This window comes from Salvelinus sp. IW2-2015, linkage group LG4q.1:29, assembly GCF_002910315.2.
Source record: "Salvelinus sp. IW2-2015 linkage group LG4q.1:29, ASM291031v2, whole genome shotgun sequence".
Classification (NCBI taxonomy): Eukaryota; Metazoa; Chordata; class Actinopteri; order Salmoniformes; family Salmonidae; genus Salvelinus; species Salvelinus sp. IW2-2015.
This window is the reverse complement of record NC_036842.1, coordinates 23,429,565-23,451,368: the sequence shown is the minus strand read 5'-3', so window position 1 is coordinate 23,451,368 and position 21,804 is coordinate 23,429,565. Positions and strand designations below refer to the sequence as shown.

Here is a 21,804-nt window from a genome sequence, read left to right as displayed (position 1 = left end):
TTGACAGTGATGAGGGGTGGTCGTTTGGTCGCAGACCCATTACGGATGCAGGCAATGAGGCAGTGATCGCTGAATCTTGATTGAAAACAGCAGAGGTGTATTTGGAGGGCGAGTTAGTTAGGATGACATCTATGAGGGTGCCCGTGTTTACAGATTTGGAGTTGTACCTGTGGGTACATTGATAATTTGGAGTGAGATTGAGGGCATCAAGCTTAGATTGTAAGATGGCCGGGGTGTTAAGCATGTCCCAGTTTAGGTCACCTAGTAGCACGATCTCAGAAGATAGATGGGGGGCAATCATTCACATATGATATTGAGGGCACAGCTGGGGGCAGAGGAGGTCTATTGCAAGCGGCAACAGTGAGAAACTTGTTTCTGGAAAGGTGAATTTTTAGAAGTAGAAGCTCGAATTGTTTGGGTACAGACTTGGATAGTAATACAGAACCCTTTGGCAGTTTTATCTTGGCGGAAAATGTTATAGTTAGCGATGGAGATTTCAGGGTTTTTGGTGGTTTTCCTAAGCCAGGATTCAGACACGGCTAAGACATCCGGGTTGGCAGTGTGTGCTAAAGCAGTGCATAAATCAAACTTACGGAGTAGGCTTCTAATGTTAACATGCATGAAACCAAGGCTTTTACGGTTACAGAAGTCAACAAATGAGAGCACCTGGGGAGTGGGAGTGGAGCTAGGCACTGCAGGACCTGGATTAACCTCTACATCACCAGAGGAGAAGTAGGATAAGGGTACGGCTAAATGCTATACAAACTGGCCGTCTAGCACATTCGGAACAGAGAGTATAAGGAGCAGGTTTCTGGGCACGATAGCATAGATTCAAGGCATAGTGTACAGACAAAGGTAAGGTAGGATGTGAGTACATTGGAGGTAAACCTAGGCATTGAGTAATGATGAGAGAGATATAGTCTCTAGAGACGTTTAAACCAGGTGATGTCATCGCATATGTAGGAGGTGGAACAACATGGTTGGTTAAGGCATATTGAGCAGGGCTAGAGGCTCTACAGTGAAATAAGACAGTAATCACTAACCAAGACAGTAATGGACGAGACATATTGATATTAGAGAGGCATGCGTAGCCAAGTGAACATACGGGTCCAGTGAGTGGTTGGGCTGACTGGGGACACGGCGATTCAGACAGTTAGCAGGCCGATGCTAACAAGTTAACAGTTAGTAGGCCGGGGCTAAACAAGCTAGCAGTAAGCAGACCGGGTTAGCAAGCAAGCATGTAGCAGGGGCTAGCAGTTAGCAGACCGGGGCAGGCAAGCTAGCAGTTAGCAGCCCGGGGCTAGCAAGTTAGCCTTTGGGGGACGTGGCGATGGGGGTAAGTCTGTTTTTGCCTCTTCGTGCGGTGACGCCGATAGACCAGTCGTGGAATTAGTAGGGTTCCAGGTAGCTCTCGGTAGCTAGCAGGTTAGCAGAATGGGCCTTCAGCGGGCGTCGCACCTGAGGGGCCTGTTGGAATCCTCAGGCAGATTATGTCGGTATTCCAGTCGTAAAGGATCGGCGGGGTTCCATGCCCCGTACCGGCAGTAGAAGGGGTCCGGATATTGTAGCCCAGGAGTGGGCTTCGGTGGTAGCACAAGAGCCCTGGCCGGGCTAGCTTCAGGCTAATTGGTGCTTGCTCCGGGATGGAAACGCTAGCCAGGAGTGGTCACCCGGGATTGCGGTTAGCTAGTTGCGAAGATCCAGATGAAAATGTTCAGAGTTTGCGGTAGGAATCCGGGGATATGGAGAGAAATAGGTCCGTTATGCTCTGGTTTGAGTCACGTTGTTCGAACTAGCAACTGATAGCAGTTAGGTAGGTAGTTAGCTGGCTATTTTCAGTTGAGGAATTCCAGATCCGAAGTAAATAGAAATACTTTAGAAAAAAGCAGATCCACGCCACATTGGGTGAGGCGGGTTGCAGGAGAGTATTTAGAAGTTGAGGTTTAGGAAAATATTTTTAAAAGATATGCGAAGAAAAATATGTAAAAAGATATATACAAGGGACACGACAGGACAAAGACAAAGACGTCTGACTGCTACACCATCTTGGATTAGGTAGAAGAGGCTTGGCTGGTAGCAGTGTGTTTACAGTGAGCATGGCAGCACCAGAGCACAGGTAATGAACACATTAACTACAGTACTCCTGAAAACAATGACAAAAAGGGGTAGAAACAGAGAGAGAGACAGAGAACATTTACGATTTGGAGAGGAGACAGGGGACTGCCCTTGCCAGTGTCGGGTTCACCTAGGGGTCATAAAAAGGGTTGTACCCAAATGTTTGGTGTATTAGAATAATGTATTATGCTTATGTTTTATTAATAGAAGGGGAGGGGTTAAAATACCCCTCCCTCCTTACAGTTACAGGGTTTTAGACTACTGATTAACAATAGATATATTCATTGTAGAAGTTTAGTATTGTTCTACATTTGTATTTTAGTTCTCTCTCTCTCTGCCTCATTATAAAGAGGCCCTTAGACAGAACTCTGCAGGGGAGTGAAGGAGATAAGACAAGGTAAACATTCCACAATAGGTCAACTTTGGGGGAAGGGGACATTTACTGCTAAGTGTTTAGCTAACAATAAAGGCCCTGTTTATACAGCTTTGTAGGCATGGTTTTGGTCCCAGGAGTAGAGGATGATGATTTAGGCAGTGACATCACCAGGGCGCGACTTAGGGCAGTGACATCACCAGGGCGCGACTTAGGGTTTAATAAAACCACTGGAGACCTTTTGTTTGATGCAGAACTTACTCAGAAACATGTGTGCTATGTTCCTGTTTGTCAACTTCTGTCTGCAATTGCATTAAAAGGTTTTTGAATGATTTAATGAAAGATATTGTCATAATGCTAATTTCACCAATGAACCAATAATTGACAAAGAAGGACGTAAGGAACGAACCCTAACATCAGAAACCAAAAGAAAAGACAACAAAGTAGAGAGGCTATTTAACATAGTATTAAAGGCCTTGTCTTTCTACTTCCCAAACTGAACGGCTAAGAACGCTTGTGCTACAACAGAGACTAGAATTCTCTATTTTTTTTTTTTTTACCCTACACAGTTTCCCACAATGCCCATCTGTGCCAACGTGCCCTTGCCGTCAGAGTTTCAGCGAGAGGAGAGGTCAAGTTGGCAGAGGAGAGGCCGGGACTAGGGCGAAGTCTGGCACACTTCCTGGAGAGGGCAAAGCCTAACTGCTACCATGGTAACTACACAGGGCATCCTTAATGCTGCCTGGTGGGTAAACATCTTAAAAGCCTGGAAGGAGAAGGAAGGGGATCTGATTGGAAACGAACAGGAAGGAAACAGAGTTCACCATCTGTGTTTGCAGCTATTCCATAGAGAGCACAAGGCGTTACTGATCAAAACAGTAACGATCTGATATTATTTCCTGCATCTAAACCTGTTGAGAGAAACCAAACATTGTCCAATGGGATGGAGTAAGTAAGTCGCCTAAGTTGGTGTGTGCCTTATGCCAGCCTGTACCCTCCACCCTTTTCCCACCCTGTTGGTTATTACCAGGTATCCTTCAGTCTTCTTCTGGCACCACTTAAGCAGGGCGTTCCTCTTGGATCCCCCGTACTCCCTGGCCAGTGCAGACAGGGCGTCTTTTCTCTCCTCCCTATGGACACACAGAAGGACATGAAAGAACACAGGAACAGAAAGAATAAAGCAGACACATAGGGGCGGTTTTACAGACACATATTTAGCCTGATCTTGGACTAAAAAGGATTGTCAAAGGAGATTCTCCATTAAGCTTGCTTTTCAGTCCAGCACTAGGCTATATCTGTATCTGACAAACTGCCTCAGTGCACCTTTCAGAAGAGGAAAATCTACAACACAGAGTGACATTGAAAACCTCAAAAATACAATGCGTTATAATTTTTTTTGTTCATCCCCTGCATTCACCGACTAGCAAGTCAAGCTGTGGACAGAATAATCCTTCCATACAGCGCAAACTGGCTCTAACCAGAATATAAAAAGGGAGTGGGAGGCTCCAGTGTACAACTGAGCAAGAGGACAAGTTCATTAGTGTCTAGTTTGAGAAACAGAAGCCTCATTTGTCCTCATCTGGCAGCTTCATTAAATAGTACCCGCAAAACACTAGTCAGCCCAGAACATGCAACGAGGTGAGATCTTGCATGGATCTTGCATGGAGCCCCAGACCGAGGGTGATTGATCGTCATCTTGAACTTCTTCCATTTTCTAATAATTGCGMCAACAGTTGTTDCCTTCTCACCAAGCTGCTTGCCTATTGTCCYGTAGYCCATCCCAGYCTTGTGCAGGTCTACAATTKTAKCCCTGATGTCCTTACACAGCTCTCTGGTCTTGGCCATTGTGGAGAGGTTGGAGTCTGTTTGATTGAGTGTGTGGAYAGGTGTCTTTTATACAGGTAACGAGTTCAAACAGGTGCAGTTAATACAGGTAATGAGTGGAGAACAGGAGGGCTTCTTAAAGAAAAASTAACAGGTCTGTGAGAGCYGGAATTCTTACTGGTTGGTAGGTGATCAAATACTTATGTCATGCAATAAAATGCAAATGAATTACTTAAAAATCATACAATGTGATTTTCTCGATTTTTATTTTAGTTTCCGTCTCTCACAGTTGAAGTGTACCTATGATAAAAATTACAGACCTCTACATGCTTTGTAAGTAGGAAAACCTGCAAAATCGGCAGTGTCTCAAATACTTGTTCTCCCCACTGTACCTATCTGTAGGGCAGAGGAGCCATAGGGAGATGGGACACAGACATCCACAGATACTGATAGCGACACAGACAGAGATACAGACAGATAGAGACACAGACTAGGGCTGTTGCAAGTTTGGTAGAGTGAGCTTCAGGTGGACCCAAGTTAATAGTTGATACAATGTTACAAGTTCGTTGCAGACAGACCATGTGTATCCAATGTGATTTATAGGATATCTATTTTTAAAATCAGGATATTTTTTACCTGCAAGCTGCAATGTTTTTATTTGTTGGCTTTATGTAGGCTATTTTTACATACTTGGCAATGGCAAAAGGTTTGTATCATTTAGATTTGGATAGAATTTTGACAATGATTTAGAGATATGGAGACATTCTAAATTAAAAGAAACTGTTCCACCAAAATGTGCATATGAAAACCATAATTGGCACACAGATCAGTAGAAGTTGCAAGATAAATTGGCATTTCACATGAGAAAGGCTGCCAACTCCCCGTGTAGCCCATTACCAGGAACGTCAGGGGAATAAGGGCAGAATCTGCTAACACCAGCAGGAGCGGGAGGAGAATGGTCAGGACAAGGTTATCTTGATCTCTGGCTCCCTCTTGACTAATTTGTATCTTATTTATTCAAACAGTGAGCTTAAAGAATAAGACAAGCTGTATGCATATATAGTTGATTTTATTGAAACACATACGGAAAATTACTTTTAAAACTTTTAAACATTTCGACCAATCAATTGGTCGAAGAACAGACGACTTTTCAGTCGACCAAGATTTTTTTGGGGGTCAGGGCCAGCCCTAACACAGACACACAGATACTGACAAACACACAAAGAGAGTCCATACCGTAAGCGTCCCCTTGCGGAGGGGGTGACTGAGGCGGTGGGGGAGGCGGCAGGGGAAAGGGAGGAGAGCTGGGGGGAGGAGGTGATGAGGGAGGCCGAGGCAGTGTTCTCTGAGGCAGACATGTCCCTCTTCAGCTCCTCACTGCACCTTCGGGACACTGGGTACAAGACAGGAGAAAGGTCACTTACTGGAACATAGGTCACTGTGATGACTGAAGAAGTAGTTAACCACAGTGTTATCTGCACCACAATCACATTACTTTCACTATCAAGCCACAATAAAGTAATTTGGAGCACAGCACACAGTCACACATTTATGATACAGCATTAGACAGGTGCATATAGTAAACACACACCTGAGAGGGACTTGGAGTCCATGTTGGGGACCCTCTGTAGGGCAGAGGGGGTCCCAGGCGAGGCCCGGAGCAGGTGATCTGCTGTTGGGGATGGAGAACAGTCCCTAGTACTCTAAATGGACCCTTAAATTAACTAAATATGGAAGTATGTTGGTTGAAGCAGGGGGCAAGTCATAACCCTGATCCATAAAATCATCCAGCCAGTAAATAAGCACACTTCAGAGCCCAAGTTATTACATTAATACATGAATACCCGTTAATGCAAACAGACTTTTCCTAAATACAAAAGTAGAGCTTTGTGAGGCTCACAGTTGGCTGCTTTTGTGCCAAGCTAAGTGGAAAAACTGAGTGTGAGCTGAGTTACCAACGGTGGCTCTTAAGAAGTGTGTGAACAGGCATCTAAATCCACTGTGGCATGCTCTTTTTACTCCTTGTCTGCATCCAAAATGACACCCTATTCCGTATTAAATGCACTACTTTTGACCAGGCCTATAGAGCTGGGCTGCTATATGAACCTCATGTGATTGCAGTGCCTGTGGCCTCCCCACCGATGGCTGCTATATGAACCTCATGGGATTGCAGTGCCTGTGGCCTCCCCACCGATGGCTGCCTGCGCTGGGCTGCTATATGAACCTCATATGATTGCAGTGCCTGTGGCCCTTCTTCCATTATTACACCTGACACTCAAGATAGGAGGTCAATCTCCCATCCCTCGTCTGCTACACAGCGCTCTACTATTCCAACCTCCTAGCTATACATGGACATCCAGACGGCAGTGACGGACTTGTTTCGGTCTTGTGGTGTTCATCTGTGAGGTCATGGTGCAGTGAGGTAACCTACTAAACTAGCTGAATGCACTGACTCCCTGGATAAGTGTCTCCTAAATAACTCAAATGTAAATGTCTGTTCTGTTGGACAACCATTACATGATATGAATGAAGACAGTGTTGTACCCACCTGGCATAGTGAGGTCTGTGTAACTGGACCTCTTGTCCACCATGGAGGACGGGGGTTTGGGGGTCGACGCAGTGTGCCTCTGAAACATAGCACAATTGAAGAGAATCAGACATACACACTAGCATATACAGCAACATTGTTCATTAATGAGGACAGTATAACAGAACTACTCAAGAAGTAGGGTATCCAATCAAAAACGCATATTTTGTCCAATGGGTAAAATAATGTTAATTGGGTATACACTCCTCTAAGAAAACCAATGTATCCATCATAATCGGTTCCAAAGTTATTGGAGTTTCTACCATTGTAGGATCGGATGGCCAGAATTTGGGTGACTAAATCAATGGAGGCCGAAAAAAAAAAAAGAAAAAAAAAGGGGGCAAATTTTCCCCCTAAAATATCTGGAAAATAGCATTGCATCAACTAGGCTGGATGCAGTGGGAGAATTAAGGCTAACTGACAGGCTCACAGTTGAACTTGTCATCTTTCTTCTCAAACTCGGAGGACAAAAAAAAAAAAAAGAGGTAAGATAGATATCGATTGAGACATGACATAGTATTTTCAGTTTAGTATACGCTCTTCAGATTAATGTGAAATTCCTATTCTTTCGAAGATTTCACAAAAAACAAGCATATCTTTGTGAAATGTCAATGGAGCAAAGAGCGTACCGCAAGCGTGTCATTTTCAAAGCCTTTTGACCCGAGGAAACAACTTTGCAGACGACCACAAGAACATGTCAAATCCTCAAAAGAGTCTGTGAGAAAGCGGTACTGCTCTGTCAGATCTCAGTACTTATTATCGGATGTAATAGGTTACGAAATCTGACTTTTTGGATATAATGTCAATGACATGTTAGAGAAAGACCCCAGTGAACGATTCAGAACATGAAGAATGATATTTGTCTTGGTAAAATGTATTTTATAACATAAGCAAGTGAAATTTCATCACCACGGCGCGATTTCAACCACTCTGGGCAGAGAGGGTGGACACCCTATATTAGAGCTACCCGACATACATCGGGTTAGGACTGGGTAGAGCCTGTTTTTTCATTAAGAAGTTGGGTACAGGTAGTTGGGTACAAGGCATCACTAACATTTTGAATCGGAGCCATTTTCTCATGCTCATTACATATCTCATCATTGAGCAGAGCAGCCCCAGTGGAGCTGTTGCTATGGATTAGGGCTGACCCCATTTAGTCGACTGGTCGATTGTTTGGTCGATAGGCTTCATGTCATTATTAAACAGTGTAAACATTCACAGTGCAGGGTGGGAAAAGTATGTGAACCCTTGGATTTAATAACTGGTTGACCCTCCTTTGGCAGCAATAACCTCAACCAAATGTTTTCTGTAGTTGCGGATCAGACCTGCACAATGGTCAGGAGGAATTTCGGACCATTCCTCTTTACAAAACTGTTTCAGTTCCACAATATTCTAGGGATGTCTGGTGTGAACCTCTCTCTTGAGGTCGTGCCACAGCATCTCAAATCGGGATGAGGTCAGGACTGACTGGGCCACTCCAGAAGGCGTATTTTCTTCTGTTCAAGCCATTCTGTTGTTGATTTACTTCTGTATTTTGGGTTGTTGTCCTGTTGCATCCCCTAACTTCTGTTGCACTTCTATTGGCGGACAGATAGACATTTTGCAGGAGAATGTAAGGCTAAACTTGGGAATTCATTTTTCTGTCGATGACAGCAAGCTGTCCAGGCCCTGAGGCAACAAGCCGCCCCAAACCATGATGCTCCCTCCACCATATTTTACAGTTGGGATGAGGTTTTGATGTTGTGCCTTTTTTTCTCCACACTTAGTATTGTGTGTTCCTTCCAAACACCACAACTGTAGTTTCATCCGTCCACAGAATATTTTGCCAGTAGCGCTGTGGAACATCTAGGTGCTCTTTTGCAAACTTAAGACGTGCAGCAATGTTTTTTTGGACAGCAGTGGCTTCTTCCATGGTGTCCTCCAATGAACACCATTCTTGTTTAGTGTAAATATTGCAGACTAGTCAACAGAGATGTTAGCATCTTCCAGAGATTTCTGTAAGTCTTTAGCTGGCACTCTAGGATTCTTCTTAACCTCATTGAGCATTCTGCGCTGTGCTATTGCAGTCATCTTTGCAAGACGGCCACCAGGATGAAACTAGCGAGATTACAGGCAAAGACTAAGGGAGATTAAAGCTACCTAACATGCAATTATTTCAAGAAGACTTTGTCTCTGCCCAAATAGGCTCTCTCGCTCTATTGAGAACTCGACCAGGCCAATTTGGGTGGACATGGAAGAGGAACTTAATGCCCCATATGGATAATCAGATTATCTGAGTCAACAAAAGGTGGGACTGCAGAATCCAATAATGTCCTATACTAAAAATATATGAAGACAGATTCATAAGAGAGAGATTGTCGCCTTTCTTGACAAGCTCTGTTTCGTTATGGAACCAACCTAAATTGAAAATAGGGGGACACAGTTTTCTGGAAAGGTTGGTATAGAAAGGGGATAAAGAACATTGGTTGTCTGTATCAAGAAACACTTACCTCTGAAGAACTAAGGTCCAAGTATAATTTACAGAAACAAGACTTTGAGATATCTCCAGCTTAGAGACTATGTTTAAGGTAGGATAGAACACATTCCCAGTACATTCCGATAGTGTTACGATAGACATCCTTTGCAAATTACCACATACAGCAGGGCTTTTATATTGCCACCTTATAGGTGGATTTAATGATACTTGTATGGGCCTAAAGGCCGTATGGGGAAAAAAGACTTTTGGCGAGGAGGAATGGAATATAATATTACAACAGATGCTCCTCCCTATGAGAGATGTCCGGTCCAAACTGATTACATTTAAAGTGTTCAACAGGATTTATTGGACTCCTCTGAGGTTGAACAGAATAGGTTTGATAGAATCCAGTCTATGCTGAAGATGTCAGTCAAGTACAGGTGACATGATCCGTATGTTCTGTGACTGTCCAAGCGTACATACCTTTCGGCAGAATAATGGAAAAGATTGGGGATATTCTGGGTACCACAATAATTGCAAATCCTGCTTTGCTATTACTGAATATCACTAAGGATATTGATGACTGAGAAGCTCATGTTTAAACTGGCTAAAAGTTGCTCTAACCACATCCAAAAGAGTCATACTGAGACACTGGAGGGAGAAGGACCTTCCCTCATAAGAAATGGTCTATAGCCTATAGAAACAGCTTCATATGAAAGATTGATTTATAAAATAGATGGAAAACCCGATAACTTTTCTGACATCTGGGGACATTCTCTCAAGGATAGACAGAGAAAACAATCTGTAATGGCCTGATAGACTACAGACATTCATAGACAACTGGTAGGGGTACGGCCTTTTTTCTTAGTTTAGTTTGTCCTTTTGTTGTAATAGCTGTTATGGGGAGGGTGAAAAATTAAAAGTTTGTTTCCTTTTCTATCTTTGTTGTGTGTGCGGTGCGTTCGGGGGGTGTTAATGCCCCTTGACTTTTTACACATTCCGTTGCTGTCTTGTAGCGGGGCGGGGCCAGGTTTGGGGAGCTGGCGGGGCGGGGGGTCTGGGTGCATTCCGAATGCACTGTTAATTCCTGTCTGTCAAGTTATTGTTCAATGCCAAATGAAATTCAACTGCACTGTTGTTATATCGTGAAAGGAAATAAAAACTATAATTACAACAACAGAAAATAAAAAAGATCGTAGGGGCTTTGTTTTACCTTGCTATCAAAATCCTAATGTTAAAGCGCATCAATACATATGGCTTCCTGGATTATACAGCCCAATTAATTACTCGTAGTCTGAGTCTTGCTTTGACACCCGAGGATGAAGGAGGCTGGGTATAAGTGAGTGGGATAACCAACAGGAAACTAATTATCATTGGAGCCCAGTGAAGATCTAGCATCCCATTGGCACAGGACGGTCCTTGCCCCAATCTCATTCTCATCAAGGGTGGTGTGAAATTATTGAACATGTATTCTCTCTTCCCTGTTCAAGTCAATATGTTTTCTAGGTGGTGTGGAACATGCGAGTGATCATTGTTCCAGACGAGGATTGTTGGAAACTGACTAATTGACTTGAGCACGTTTTAATATTTTTATAACTGTATAAGTGGACAAGCAGTAGTGATTAACATGTTATGGGTTAGATGGAATGATCTATGTGCAAATGCATTTGTGGCCGGAGGCAAAGTACATAGGTGGCCTGTGTGAGACAGAATGTTCCCATAAGGGTGTTAGTTGCAGATTCTGGCAGGACCGATATCAGTGCATTCTATGCAGTCCCAAAAACCAAGGCGTTAACGTTACAGGGAATTGGGAAAGTGGAATTGAATACGACTGGGCCAGAGATTTGCGTGGCTCATAGATTAAGGAAGTGGGTAATACGAGTCTCTGGGGAACAATACCACGCCTCTGTATAGTAATACAGGGGATAGCTCGTAGTAGAGGAAGGACAGCTATTGGTGCACAATATAGATACTACTATGAAGACAAGTTGAACGTCACGCATACCCAGATCATGGTGGAAGCAGCAGAGATGGTGTTATCATTTCAGACACTATTGTCAACTTTCAGTGAGTGGTTCATCGAAGGTACAGCTCTTGAAAGACTATCTACAGATCCCCGTATACAGGAAGCCACCTCACCAGAAGGACTATCTACAGATCCCCGTATACAGGAAGCCACCTCACCAGAAGGACTATCTACAGATCCCCGTATACAGGAAGCCACCTCACCAGAAGGACTATCTACGGTCCCGTGTGGCTCAGTTGGTAGAGCATGGCGCTTGCAACGCCAGGGTTGTGGGTTCAATTCCCACGGGGGGACCAGGATGAATATGTATGAACTTTCCAATTTGTAAGTCGCTCTGGATAAGAGCGTCTGCTAAATGACTTAAATGTAAAATGTAAAAATCTACAGATCCCCGTATACAGGAAGCCACCTCACCAGAAGGGAAGTTTGCTGTAATAATAGCATCACATCTCCTGTGATTAAGAAACATGTGACAGACTTTTGTAAGGTTGGATACTCTCCCCCATTCCTAACCACCAGCAAATACTTATCTCCCAGAAGATTGGGACCGAGTGACAGTAAAAGGAAAGTGTCAGAAGGTTGCTGCTTACCAACCGTTGGGACCCAAAGTTTACACTGTAACGAGGGTGTTCACAAAGGGGTGGGGTGTAGATCGGCCTCAATATGAGAGACGTGTATCTAACCTGAGCACAGGGAAGTATTCTCCACAGATACCGAATGTAGCAGAACATAGGATGTCAGTGGCTAGAAAGTCAGGTAGGAGTTGGGAGACAGGTAGGGAGTATCTGAAAGATTCAGTCCTAGATCTATCGGTGAACCACAAGGGCAATAGGAGATCGGGAACAGGAGACAGATTCAATGCAATTGCTATTCTCAAGGCAGTCGCTGTAGGGTTAGCAACTGAGGGATGCTATAGTAACAGCCTGGAACTGGACTATGGAGCAAATGAGGGGTATCTTGAAGTATGCATCATGGGCAGTGTTAGAGGTAGCAGGGGTTACCTTGTAAGCATTGCTGGGATATCACCTTCTGAAGGTGTTGATGTTGAAATGTGTATACAGTGCAGATTTACCTCAAGATGAGGTACAGTTGATTAAGGCCACCGCTCGTGTATATCGGGTGGCCATGGAGGGAGGAGGAGGAGACGGGAGGGCGAAGTGAGGAACATATGGCGTGGGAACACCTTTTGTAACCTGTAACCTGATGGGGAGGACTGGGTACAAGCATGAGGAGGTGTTGAGAGCCTTCATTGTTGTGGACCCCAGCAGAACAGTATTCCAAAGGTCTAGAGTCAGGAAGTGGGAATCGTCATGTTATCAAACTTCTCAAAAATAAATTGCCATATATAATTATGTATAGCTTAACATATTATGAATAATTTTCAAGTCTTTTGCTATCACTCTCTTAGCAACCCGAAGGAGGAAATGGAGAAGGTCTCCATGAGCAAAGCGAGCTGCGTGCAGGGAGCGAGCGACAGAAAGAGGAGCAGCTAATGGATATACTAACGGAGGAACTTATTTTGCAATTCGGGCAGGGCCGGGATTAAATTTGCCAGAAGAAAATTGGGCCTGGGTAGGGTAGGGCCTGAACGTCGAAGGCATAGGTTGGGTTCAGTTTTAAAATGCATTCCTGTGCAGGGCTTTACCCTACATAAAGTAATGAACTTACTAATAAACTTTGATGTGTTAATTAAGGTGAAGTGTACTATCATTATGCTGAGATTGAGCCACTGAGGGATAACTCTAGCCTGAGTGCCAGCCAGTCTGTTTGTGCTATCATGCGAACTCCTTATCACTCACTGTTAGGGTTGCAAAGGGTCGGAAATATTCAGAGATTTTTTTTTTTGTTAACTAGTAAATAGTAGCCTACAGCAAAGTGTGTTAAAATCATTTCTAACTTGTTAACCATTTCTGCTAATTAGTTTTTGCTACCATGTGAGTTTTAACTTCAGCCTGCTAACTGAGGAGTGTTAATTCACCTGTTTCCATACATGTTTCATTTTAAAACATTTATCTTACAAAAGGAGTTGTTTAATCTAACTGCTTAATTATTTATCTGTACATGGATGTATTTTTTTAAATATATATATATAAAAAAAAATCTTTACAGGAAAATGCCATGGGCACTATCTGATGTGTGAAGACATTTCACTGCAGCTAATGTAGAAGGAAAAGCTGTGTACATTTGCAAATAATGTGCCAAATCATGTGAAGAATGCAACAAAGATCCAGAATCATCTGGCCAAGTGCATAAAGTTCCCTCAGGGCTCACAACAAGCAACCTCAAATAGAAGTAGAGGGACTTTTGTCAGAGGTGAAAATGATCAATCAGACACCTTATTGATAGCAACAGCTCGTGGTCCTCCTGGAATCAGAAGTTTTTTTGACTCAATAGAGGAACATAGTCAGAGAAATGCTGATGAATGTCTTGCTCGATCTGTGTATGCAACTGGTTCACCTCTGATGCTCACAGGCAATGTGTATTGGAAGAGATTTCTGAATGTTCTTCGCCAAGCATACACCCCTCCAACCAGACATGCTTTATCTACTAATTTGCTGGATGCAGAGTTCAACAGAGTTCAAGTGAAGGTCAAGCAAATCATAGAAAAAGCAGACTATTGCAATCATCTCTGATGGGTGGTCGAATGTTCGTGAGCAAGGAATAATTAACTACTTCTCCACCCCTCAACCAGTATTATACAAGAGCACAGACAAAAGGGACAACAGACACACCGGTCTCTACATTGCAGATGAGCTGATGGCAGTCATCAATGACCTTGGACCACAGAAGGTATTTTCACTGGTGACAGACAATGCTGCGAACATGAAGGCTGCTTGGTCTAAAGTGGAGGAGTCCAACCCTCACATCACACCCATTGGCTGTGCTGCTCATGCATTGAATCTGCTCCTCAAGGACATCATGGCACTGAAAACAATGGATACACTCTACAAGAGAGACAAGGAAATGGTTAGGCATGTGAAGGGTCATCAAGTTATAGCAGCAATCTACCTCACCAAGAAAAGTGAGAAGAATAAGAGCACCACACTGAAGCTGCCCAGCAACACCCGTTGGGGTGGTGTTGTCATCATGTTTGACACTCTCCTGGAGGGGAAAGAGTCTCTCCAAGAAAAGGCCATATCACAGTCTGCCGATATGGACAGCTCCATCAAGAGGATCCTCCTGGATGATGTATTTTGGGAGAGAGTGGTAAGCAGCCTGAAACTCCTGAAACCTATAGCAGTAGCCATTGCACGGATTGAGGGAGACAATGCCATCCTGTTTGTTGTTCAGACTCTGCTTGCAGATGTAAAAGATATCCGTACTGCCCTGCCCACTTCACTGGGCAGGGCAGAGGAAACTGCAGTTCTGAAATACATCAAAAAGCGTGAAGACTTCTGCCTGAAGCCCATACACGCCGCAGCGTACATGTTGGACCCCAAGTATGCTGGCCAGAGCATCCTGTCTGGTGCAGAGATCAACAAGGCCTATGGTGTCATCACTAACGTGTCTCACCAGCTTGGCCTGGATGAGGGCAAGGTTCTTGGCAGCCTGGCGAAGTACACTTCCAAGCAAGGGCTTTGGGATAGAGATGCAAAATGGCAGTCGTGCCAAAATATCTCATCAGCCACCTGGTGGAAGGGACTTTGTGGATACGAGGCTCTTTCCCCTGTTGCCTCCAACATCCTCCAAATCCCCCCAGCATCAGCCGCCTCAGAGCGCAACTGGTCCTTGTTAGGGAACACACACACCAAAGCACGCAACAGACTGACTAATACAAGATTGGTGGCCATCTGGGCAAATGAGGCTTTTTGAGCCATCCTCAACAAGGTTGGAAAGTGACAGTGAAGATGAGGCCTCAGAGTCTGATGTTCAAGAGATGGACATTGAGGAGGTCCAGGGAGAAGACATGGAAGCCTGAGAGGAAGACAACCAAAGCTTTAGTTTCTAGATTATCATTTTACAGATGTATGTTGAAAACATTTTTGGGAGATGCGATGGATCATTGGGGATCATTCAATATTCCCTTTCTTTTGTAGCTCAGTGAAATCATGTGAAGAGTCAACTCATTTAATTAAAAGTTCAATTTGTAACTAAATTGTTTTTTAAAATTTCTATTGGAAGGATTTAATCATTTGCAAATATGTCTACTTATGATAAGGTTAAAGGTTTATGTTTCTGTCTCCATATGATATGGTAAACATAACCAATGCAAAAAACATCTACATTTAAATGGTTTTAATATTAATTTGCATATATATTTCCGTTAATTCCCACAGAAAGTTTCCAACTCTGAATATTCCCCAAAATGTGCAACTCTGCTCAACTCTGTTGGCTTCACAATCAGATTTGGGTCCAAGCTAGGATGACTTGTGTTATAGTGGAGGAGGACTTATTATGAGTCACATAGTTCCAGGGTGACTTAAGCCTGACTCCTCTAGAAACACGAAACACAGTGCTGCTTTGTCCTCTCCGACTCACTGCCCAGATAATCAAACCAATGAGGAAATATGACAAAAATATACAAAGCCAGACCTCTGCTTGAACTTTTTTTTTTTTTTTACATCTTCAATCCAGCCAACATTCATCCCTTCTAACATCTCAATACTATTCTGAGGGACATTAGTCTAATTCCGCAAAAGTGTAGCTTTAGATTATACATTATGGAAATATCCCAAAAATCCTCATGTTGTAAAGCACTCCAGGGAAGTGTGTAAAATGGTAATAAATGCAAAAGTGTGTCAGAGGAAAATGGGCTTATTTATTATCCTTCACTGCAGACCAGATAGAGGCCATGGGCCTGCCTGGGGGTAAAATAAAGCCATCTCCCTATAAGCTGCAGGATTAATATTTGATCTTCAATAAAACGTGAGTGAGGCTACTCAGTGAGTGAAGGACGGGCATCTCAAAAGCGCCTGCTATATCGACCACTCTAAAAATAAAACTGCAGAATACATTTAAGTTTCATGACCATCAATTGTCTGCCAACCAGAGCTTTGTTTCACAGAAGTGATTTTCTTCCTACAGCTTGAACCAAAACACTACAGGCAGCGATCAACCAATTGACTGAAGAGACGGGCTGTGTGCCATACAGACAAAACTCACTGTGCTCCAAATGAATGACCGTTTTACATTTCACTGGACTCTAAGTGATTAAGTGAATAGGCTCCCTGTGTGAACCAATTGTGTATGGTGATTTACACTAATGCACTGTTTACGTGCTAGTCAGAACTAGGAAACTGACATTTTCGTCTTGCTAACTGGTTGTAGTTATACATGAGCCACGTTCAACCAGTCAGCAAGTCGGACATTTCAGACATTTCCTAGCCCGTGAACGTGGCATTAAACTTACCCCAACACGAAGACACATGGCTCTATTTCTGTAGAGACAGATATATCTATGCCAACAAAATCCAGAGCTTTCCCATGCTCTCTCCTCCATAAGGTCTGACTTAGACTGGACTTGACACTCAGGGCCTTAGGGAAAACATCTGGCTAGGCCACGAGCAGGGTAAACAAAGATGGTATTGGCAATCAACACATGAGCTTAACTCAAACATGTAGCAGTTGTACTAGCTCTGAAAGCCTTTATTCCCTGGTCTTGTGATGGTTAGAAAGTCTCTGGGCCTGTTCTAAACAAAGGTTGTGAACAGCGCATCTCAAGTCTGGCCAGACGAGTGGCCAAATCATAAACCTTAACCCATAATAAGTTCATATTTTAATGTTCAAAAATGACCCTTCCTCACCCTCCTTCCAACCCGACTTGACACAAATTTTTTATTTTGTCACATCGAGGTGGTCACGTGTCACCTATTCAGAGCATGAATTCCAAGTTAACTTGAAGACATCCTGACTGTTTGGGTAGAGACCCGTGGGAAGTCCCGTCAGGTCTTGCAGGGGTCTGAATTGGAATTCTCATAGTAGTTCTAGAAAGACAGGGCTGAGGCAGGGGAACCACATTAAAGGAATGATAGCGGAACCTGACATCTGCTGAACCAATCAGAATGGGGTTAGAGACAGACTCTTTTCGGAAGGGGCCTGTGTGCCTGGTGGCCTGATTCAGAGTGCTTATAAACTACTGGTCTGCCATTGTGTGTGTTTCTTACCTGTATGGGAGAGATAGCAGCAGCGGGTGGGGTTTTCAGAGGACTGGGGCTGAGGGGTGTACGGGCAATCGTTGTGGTAACTGCTGGCACGGCTGCTGTGGGGGAGGTTGGGACAAGGCCTGCAGTGGAGGCGTTGTCAAAGCTCTTGATAAGGGTCTTGACGGTGGGAGAGGGCTCAGAGGAGGTAGAGGAGCGTCGGCTGAGACCCATGCCCTGCCTCAGGGCAGCTAGGTCCCTCTCAACCGCATTCATGTAGTTATACACCCTGCCCCTCTCCTCATCCTGCCTATAGAGACAGATAACATATCGTCAATATCTTTGACACAGGGAGAGATTGGCACACACACAAAGACCACATACTTCTTGATCTCCTCCAGCTCTTTGCTCATCTTCTCATTCTTCTCCTGTGTGTCCAGAAGGCGGCGCCGCAGATCCCCAATCTCCTCCTGAGCCTCGGACTTGATGTCGTTAGCGATGACCACCGCCGTCTGCAGGTCGGCCTGGAACTGACGCCACTCCATAGACTCCTCCTACAAGGGGAGATATGAACCGGACATGGACCACGGTCAAAAGTAGTGCATTATATTTACGTCATTTAGCAGACGTTCTCATCCAGAGCATTATATGGAATAGGGTGTCATGTGGGATGCACCCATGGGCTAATGCTATGGACCAGCAGACCAATTTTCATTATGACTGGGTGAAATGTCTTCACCGGATGTTCAATACAAGCTGAGATACAGTTGAGGCACAGGACTCCGTATTCCTCTAGCTCCCCAAACTGACCCGTAGCTTTCGATGCAGCATCTTGATCTCACGCTCCATGTCATGTTTTTGGTCCTGCAGTTTTTTGACGGAGTCTAAAAGAAAAAGAGAGTATGAATAATTAAATGAATGAATTGAGACGGGATAAACTGTCTGACTAGGCTGTGTAGTAATGGTCCCACATTGCCACCTGGTGGTCACAGCAGCTTTATCAATGGTATATGATTCAGTATTGGTCCAGCATTGTTGGTGAACTCTGGATGAGCATATTATTCCCCCTAGTCCCTTTTCCTGACTGATGTGTGTCTCCTAAATGGCACTCTATTCCCTAAAAAGTGAACAACATTTGACCAGAATCCCATGGGCCTTGATCAAAAGTAGTGCACTAGGAAGGGAATAGGATATAGTGTGTTCACACAATTATTAATTAATAAAATTAATGCATTCATTCAAGGTTTATACTAATATGTCCATTCAATAGAAAATCCAAACCTCATTTCTCTACTGTACAGTACATTTGGAAAGTACTCAGACCCCTTGACATTTTGTTACGTTACAGCATTATACTAAAATGGATTAGTTTCCCCCCCTCAATCAATCTACACACAATAACCTATAAAGACAAAAAACAAAAAACGTTTGTAGAATTATTTGCAAAAGTGCTCTGTCAGTTTGGATGGGGAGCGTCACTGCACAGTTATTTTCAGGTCTCCAGAGATGTTCGATCTGTTTCAAGTCCGGGCTCTGGCTGGGCCACTCAAGGACATTCAGAGACTTGTCCCGAAGCCACTCCTACGTTGTCTTGGCTGCGTGCTTAGGGTCATTGCCCTATTGGAAGGTGAACCTTCGCCCCCAGCGCTATGGAGCAGGTTTTCATCAAGGATCTCTGTACTTTGCTCCGTCCATCTTTCCCTTGATCCGGACTAGTCTCCCAGTCCCTACCGCTGAAAAACATCCCGAGCATGATGCTACCACCACCATGCTTCACCGTAGGGATAGTGTTAGGTTTCCTCCAGACGTGACGCTTGCCATTCAGGCCAAAGAGTTCAATCTTGGTTTCATCAGACCAGAGAATCTTGTTTGTCATGGTCTGAGAATCCTTTAGGTGCCAGCTCTAGGAAGAGTCTTTGTGGTTCCAAACTTCTTCCATTTAAGAATGACACGGTGTTCTTAGGGACCTTAAATGATGCAGACATTTTTTGGTACCCTTCCCCACTGATCTGGGCCTCGACACAATCCTGTCTCGGAGATCTATGGACAAATGTTTCGACCTCATGGCTTGGTTTTTGCTCTGACATGCACTGTCAACTGTGGGACCTTATATAGACAGGTGTGTGCCTTTCCAAATCATGTCCAATCAATTGAATTTACGACAGGTGGACTCCAATCAAGTTGAAGAAACATCAAAGGTGACCAATGGAAACAGGATGCACCTGAGCTCAATTTCGAGTCTCATAGCAAAGGGTTTGAATACTTACGTAAATAAGGTGTTTTAAAAAAACTTAAAATACATTTGCAAAAATGTCTAAAACCTGTTTTCGCTTTGTCATTATAGGGTATTGTGTGTAGATTGATGAGGAAAATAATGAATTTGATCTATTTTAGAATAAGGCTGTAACGTGTAACAAAATGTAGGAAAAGGGAAGGGGTCTGAATACTTTCCAAATGCATATGTATATGGTTCAAAGGTTACCAGCGATTTACTCTGAGAATATAGCATGTTGAGTGAATGCAATGTCATCACAGGCATGATCATAAAGTGGGCGCTGCTCCACGGCAGAACGGCGATAACTTCAAAACGTCACCTGACAAGCTTGAGTTTGAGTGAAAACATGTAATCCGCTGAATACAAAACTAAATAGGGACTAAATATATATTTATTTACAAAACCAAGACTGAATTTCAATATCCACCCTCTGCGAAGACAATCTGTTCCTGTTTTTGTGTATTTGAAATTGTAAAATCGCCATAGAAACAGCCCCTCTCACATAGATTGATTGCAGTTATAGGCAATGACAGCTAAGGATCTGGATGTGAAAACGACAAAGACATCAAGTTGATTTTGATTGGTCCAACCAGCGGAAACACCTCCAAACGGTACTACCTCACATCACCACATATGAAGGAAACAAGACCAAGAGCGGCAGTCCGAACTAACAATGGTCACAGCAACACTGTCAGGTACTAGTATATTAAGCTTATAATATTGTAGAGAACAATCTAACGACATAGGGAAAAGAAAACTACATTTTGACATTTAATTTCGTAGCACCCTCTTGAATTACCCTGTTTTTCTCTACATTGTACAGCAGTGAGTGAACGCCCTATAGGATAGGGTGCAATTTGGGATGCAAACTAGTGTCCATCCACCACTCACTCTCCAGGTCTGTGATCACGAGGTTGTCGTGGAGTTTTACGGCTCGGTGTTGCTCCACCTCGTCCTCCAGCTCAAAGATGGTCTCCTTCATGTCTGAGACCTCAGTGTCCCTCTCCTCCAGCTCAGAACACTGCTGTGCCAGGGCCCGCTTCTGCTCTGCTAGCTGCTTCTGTACCTCATCACGAAACGCACGGAAGTTCTCCTCCAGCTGACGGGAGAATGGGATACATAAGGTGTATGCATGAGCACACGTGTCATATACAGTACCAGTCAAAAGTTTAGACACACCTACTCATTCAAGCGTATTTCTTTATTTTTACTATTTTCTACATTGTAGAATAATAGTGAAGACATCAAAGCTATGGAATAACACAAATGGAATCATGAAGTAACCCCCAAAAAAGTGCTAAACAAATCAAAATATATTTTATTTTTGATTCTTCAAAGTAGCCACCCTTTGCCTTGATGACAGCTTTGCACACTCTTGGCATTCTCTCAACCAGCTTCATGAGGTAGTCACCTGRAATGCATTTCAATTAACAGGTGTGCCTTGCTAAAAGTTCATTTGTGGAATTTCTTTCCTTCTTAATGGATTTGAGCCAATCAGTTGTGTTGTGACAAGGTAGGGGTGGTATACAGAAGATAGCCCTATTTGGTAAAAGACCAAGTCCATATTATGGCAAAAACAGCTCAAATAACCAAAGAGAAATGACAGTCCATCATTACTTTAAGACATGAAGGTAAGTCAATTCGGGAAATTAAGAACTTTGAAAGTTTCTTCAAGTGCAGTCACAAAAACCATCAAGCACTATGATGAAACTGGCTCTCATAAGGACCGCGCCACAGGAAAGGGAGACCCAGAGTTACCTCTGCTCCAGAGGATAAGTTCATTATAGTTAACTGTACCTCAGATTGTAGCCCAAATAAATGCTTCACAGAGTTCAAGTAACAGACACATCTCAACATCAACTGTTCAGAGGAGACTGCGTGAATCAGGCCTTCATGGTCAAATTGCTGCAAAGAAACCACTACTAAAGGACACCAATAAGAAGAAAAGACTTGCTTGGGCCAAGAAACACGAGCAAGTGGTAAGTGGAAATCTGTCCTTTGGTCTGATGAGCCCAAATTTGAGATTTTTGGTTCCAACCGCAGTGTCTTTGTGAGACGCAGAGTAGGTC

At 43.6% G+C, this 21,804-nt stretch overlaps 1 protein-coding gene across 1 annotated transcript in view; it reads right to left on the bottom strand.

Annotated features, from left to right (window-relative positions):
- Positions 1-21,804, bottom strand: part of LOC111961689 (cytospin-A-like) — a 44,363-nt gene that overhangs the window by 13,938 nt on the left and 8,621 nt on the right. The window contains exons 5-12 of the mRNA XM_070439462.1: positions 20,627-20,834; positions 18,271-18,344; positions 17,845-18,014; positions 17,485-17,770; positions 6,861-6,939; positions 5,904-5,984; positions 5,549-5,705; positions 3,490-3,618 (exon numbers count right to left, since the gene is read on the bottom strand). Coding sequence (XP_070295563.1) covers positions 3,490-3,618; positions 5,549-5,705; positions 5,904-5,984; positions 6,861-6,939; positions 17,485-17,770; positions 17,845-18,014; positions 18,271-18,344; positions 20,627-20,834 — 1,184 coding nt within the window. The remainder of the gene's footprint in view (positions 1-3,489; positions 3,619-5,548; positions 5,706-5,903; positions 5,985-6,860; positions 6,940-17,484; positions 17,771-17,844; positions 18,015-18,270; positions 18,345-20,626; positions 20,835-21,804) is intronic.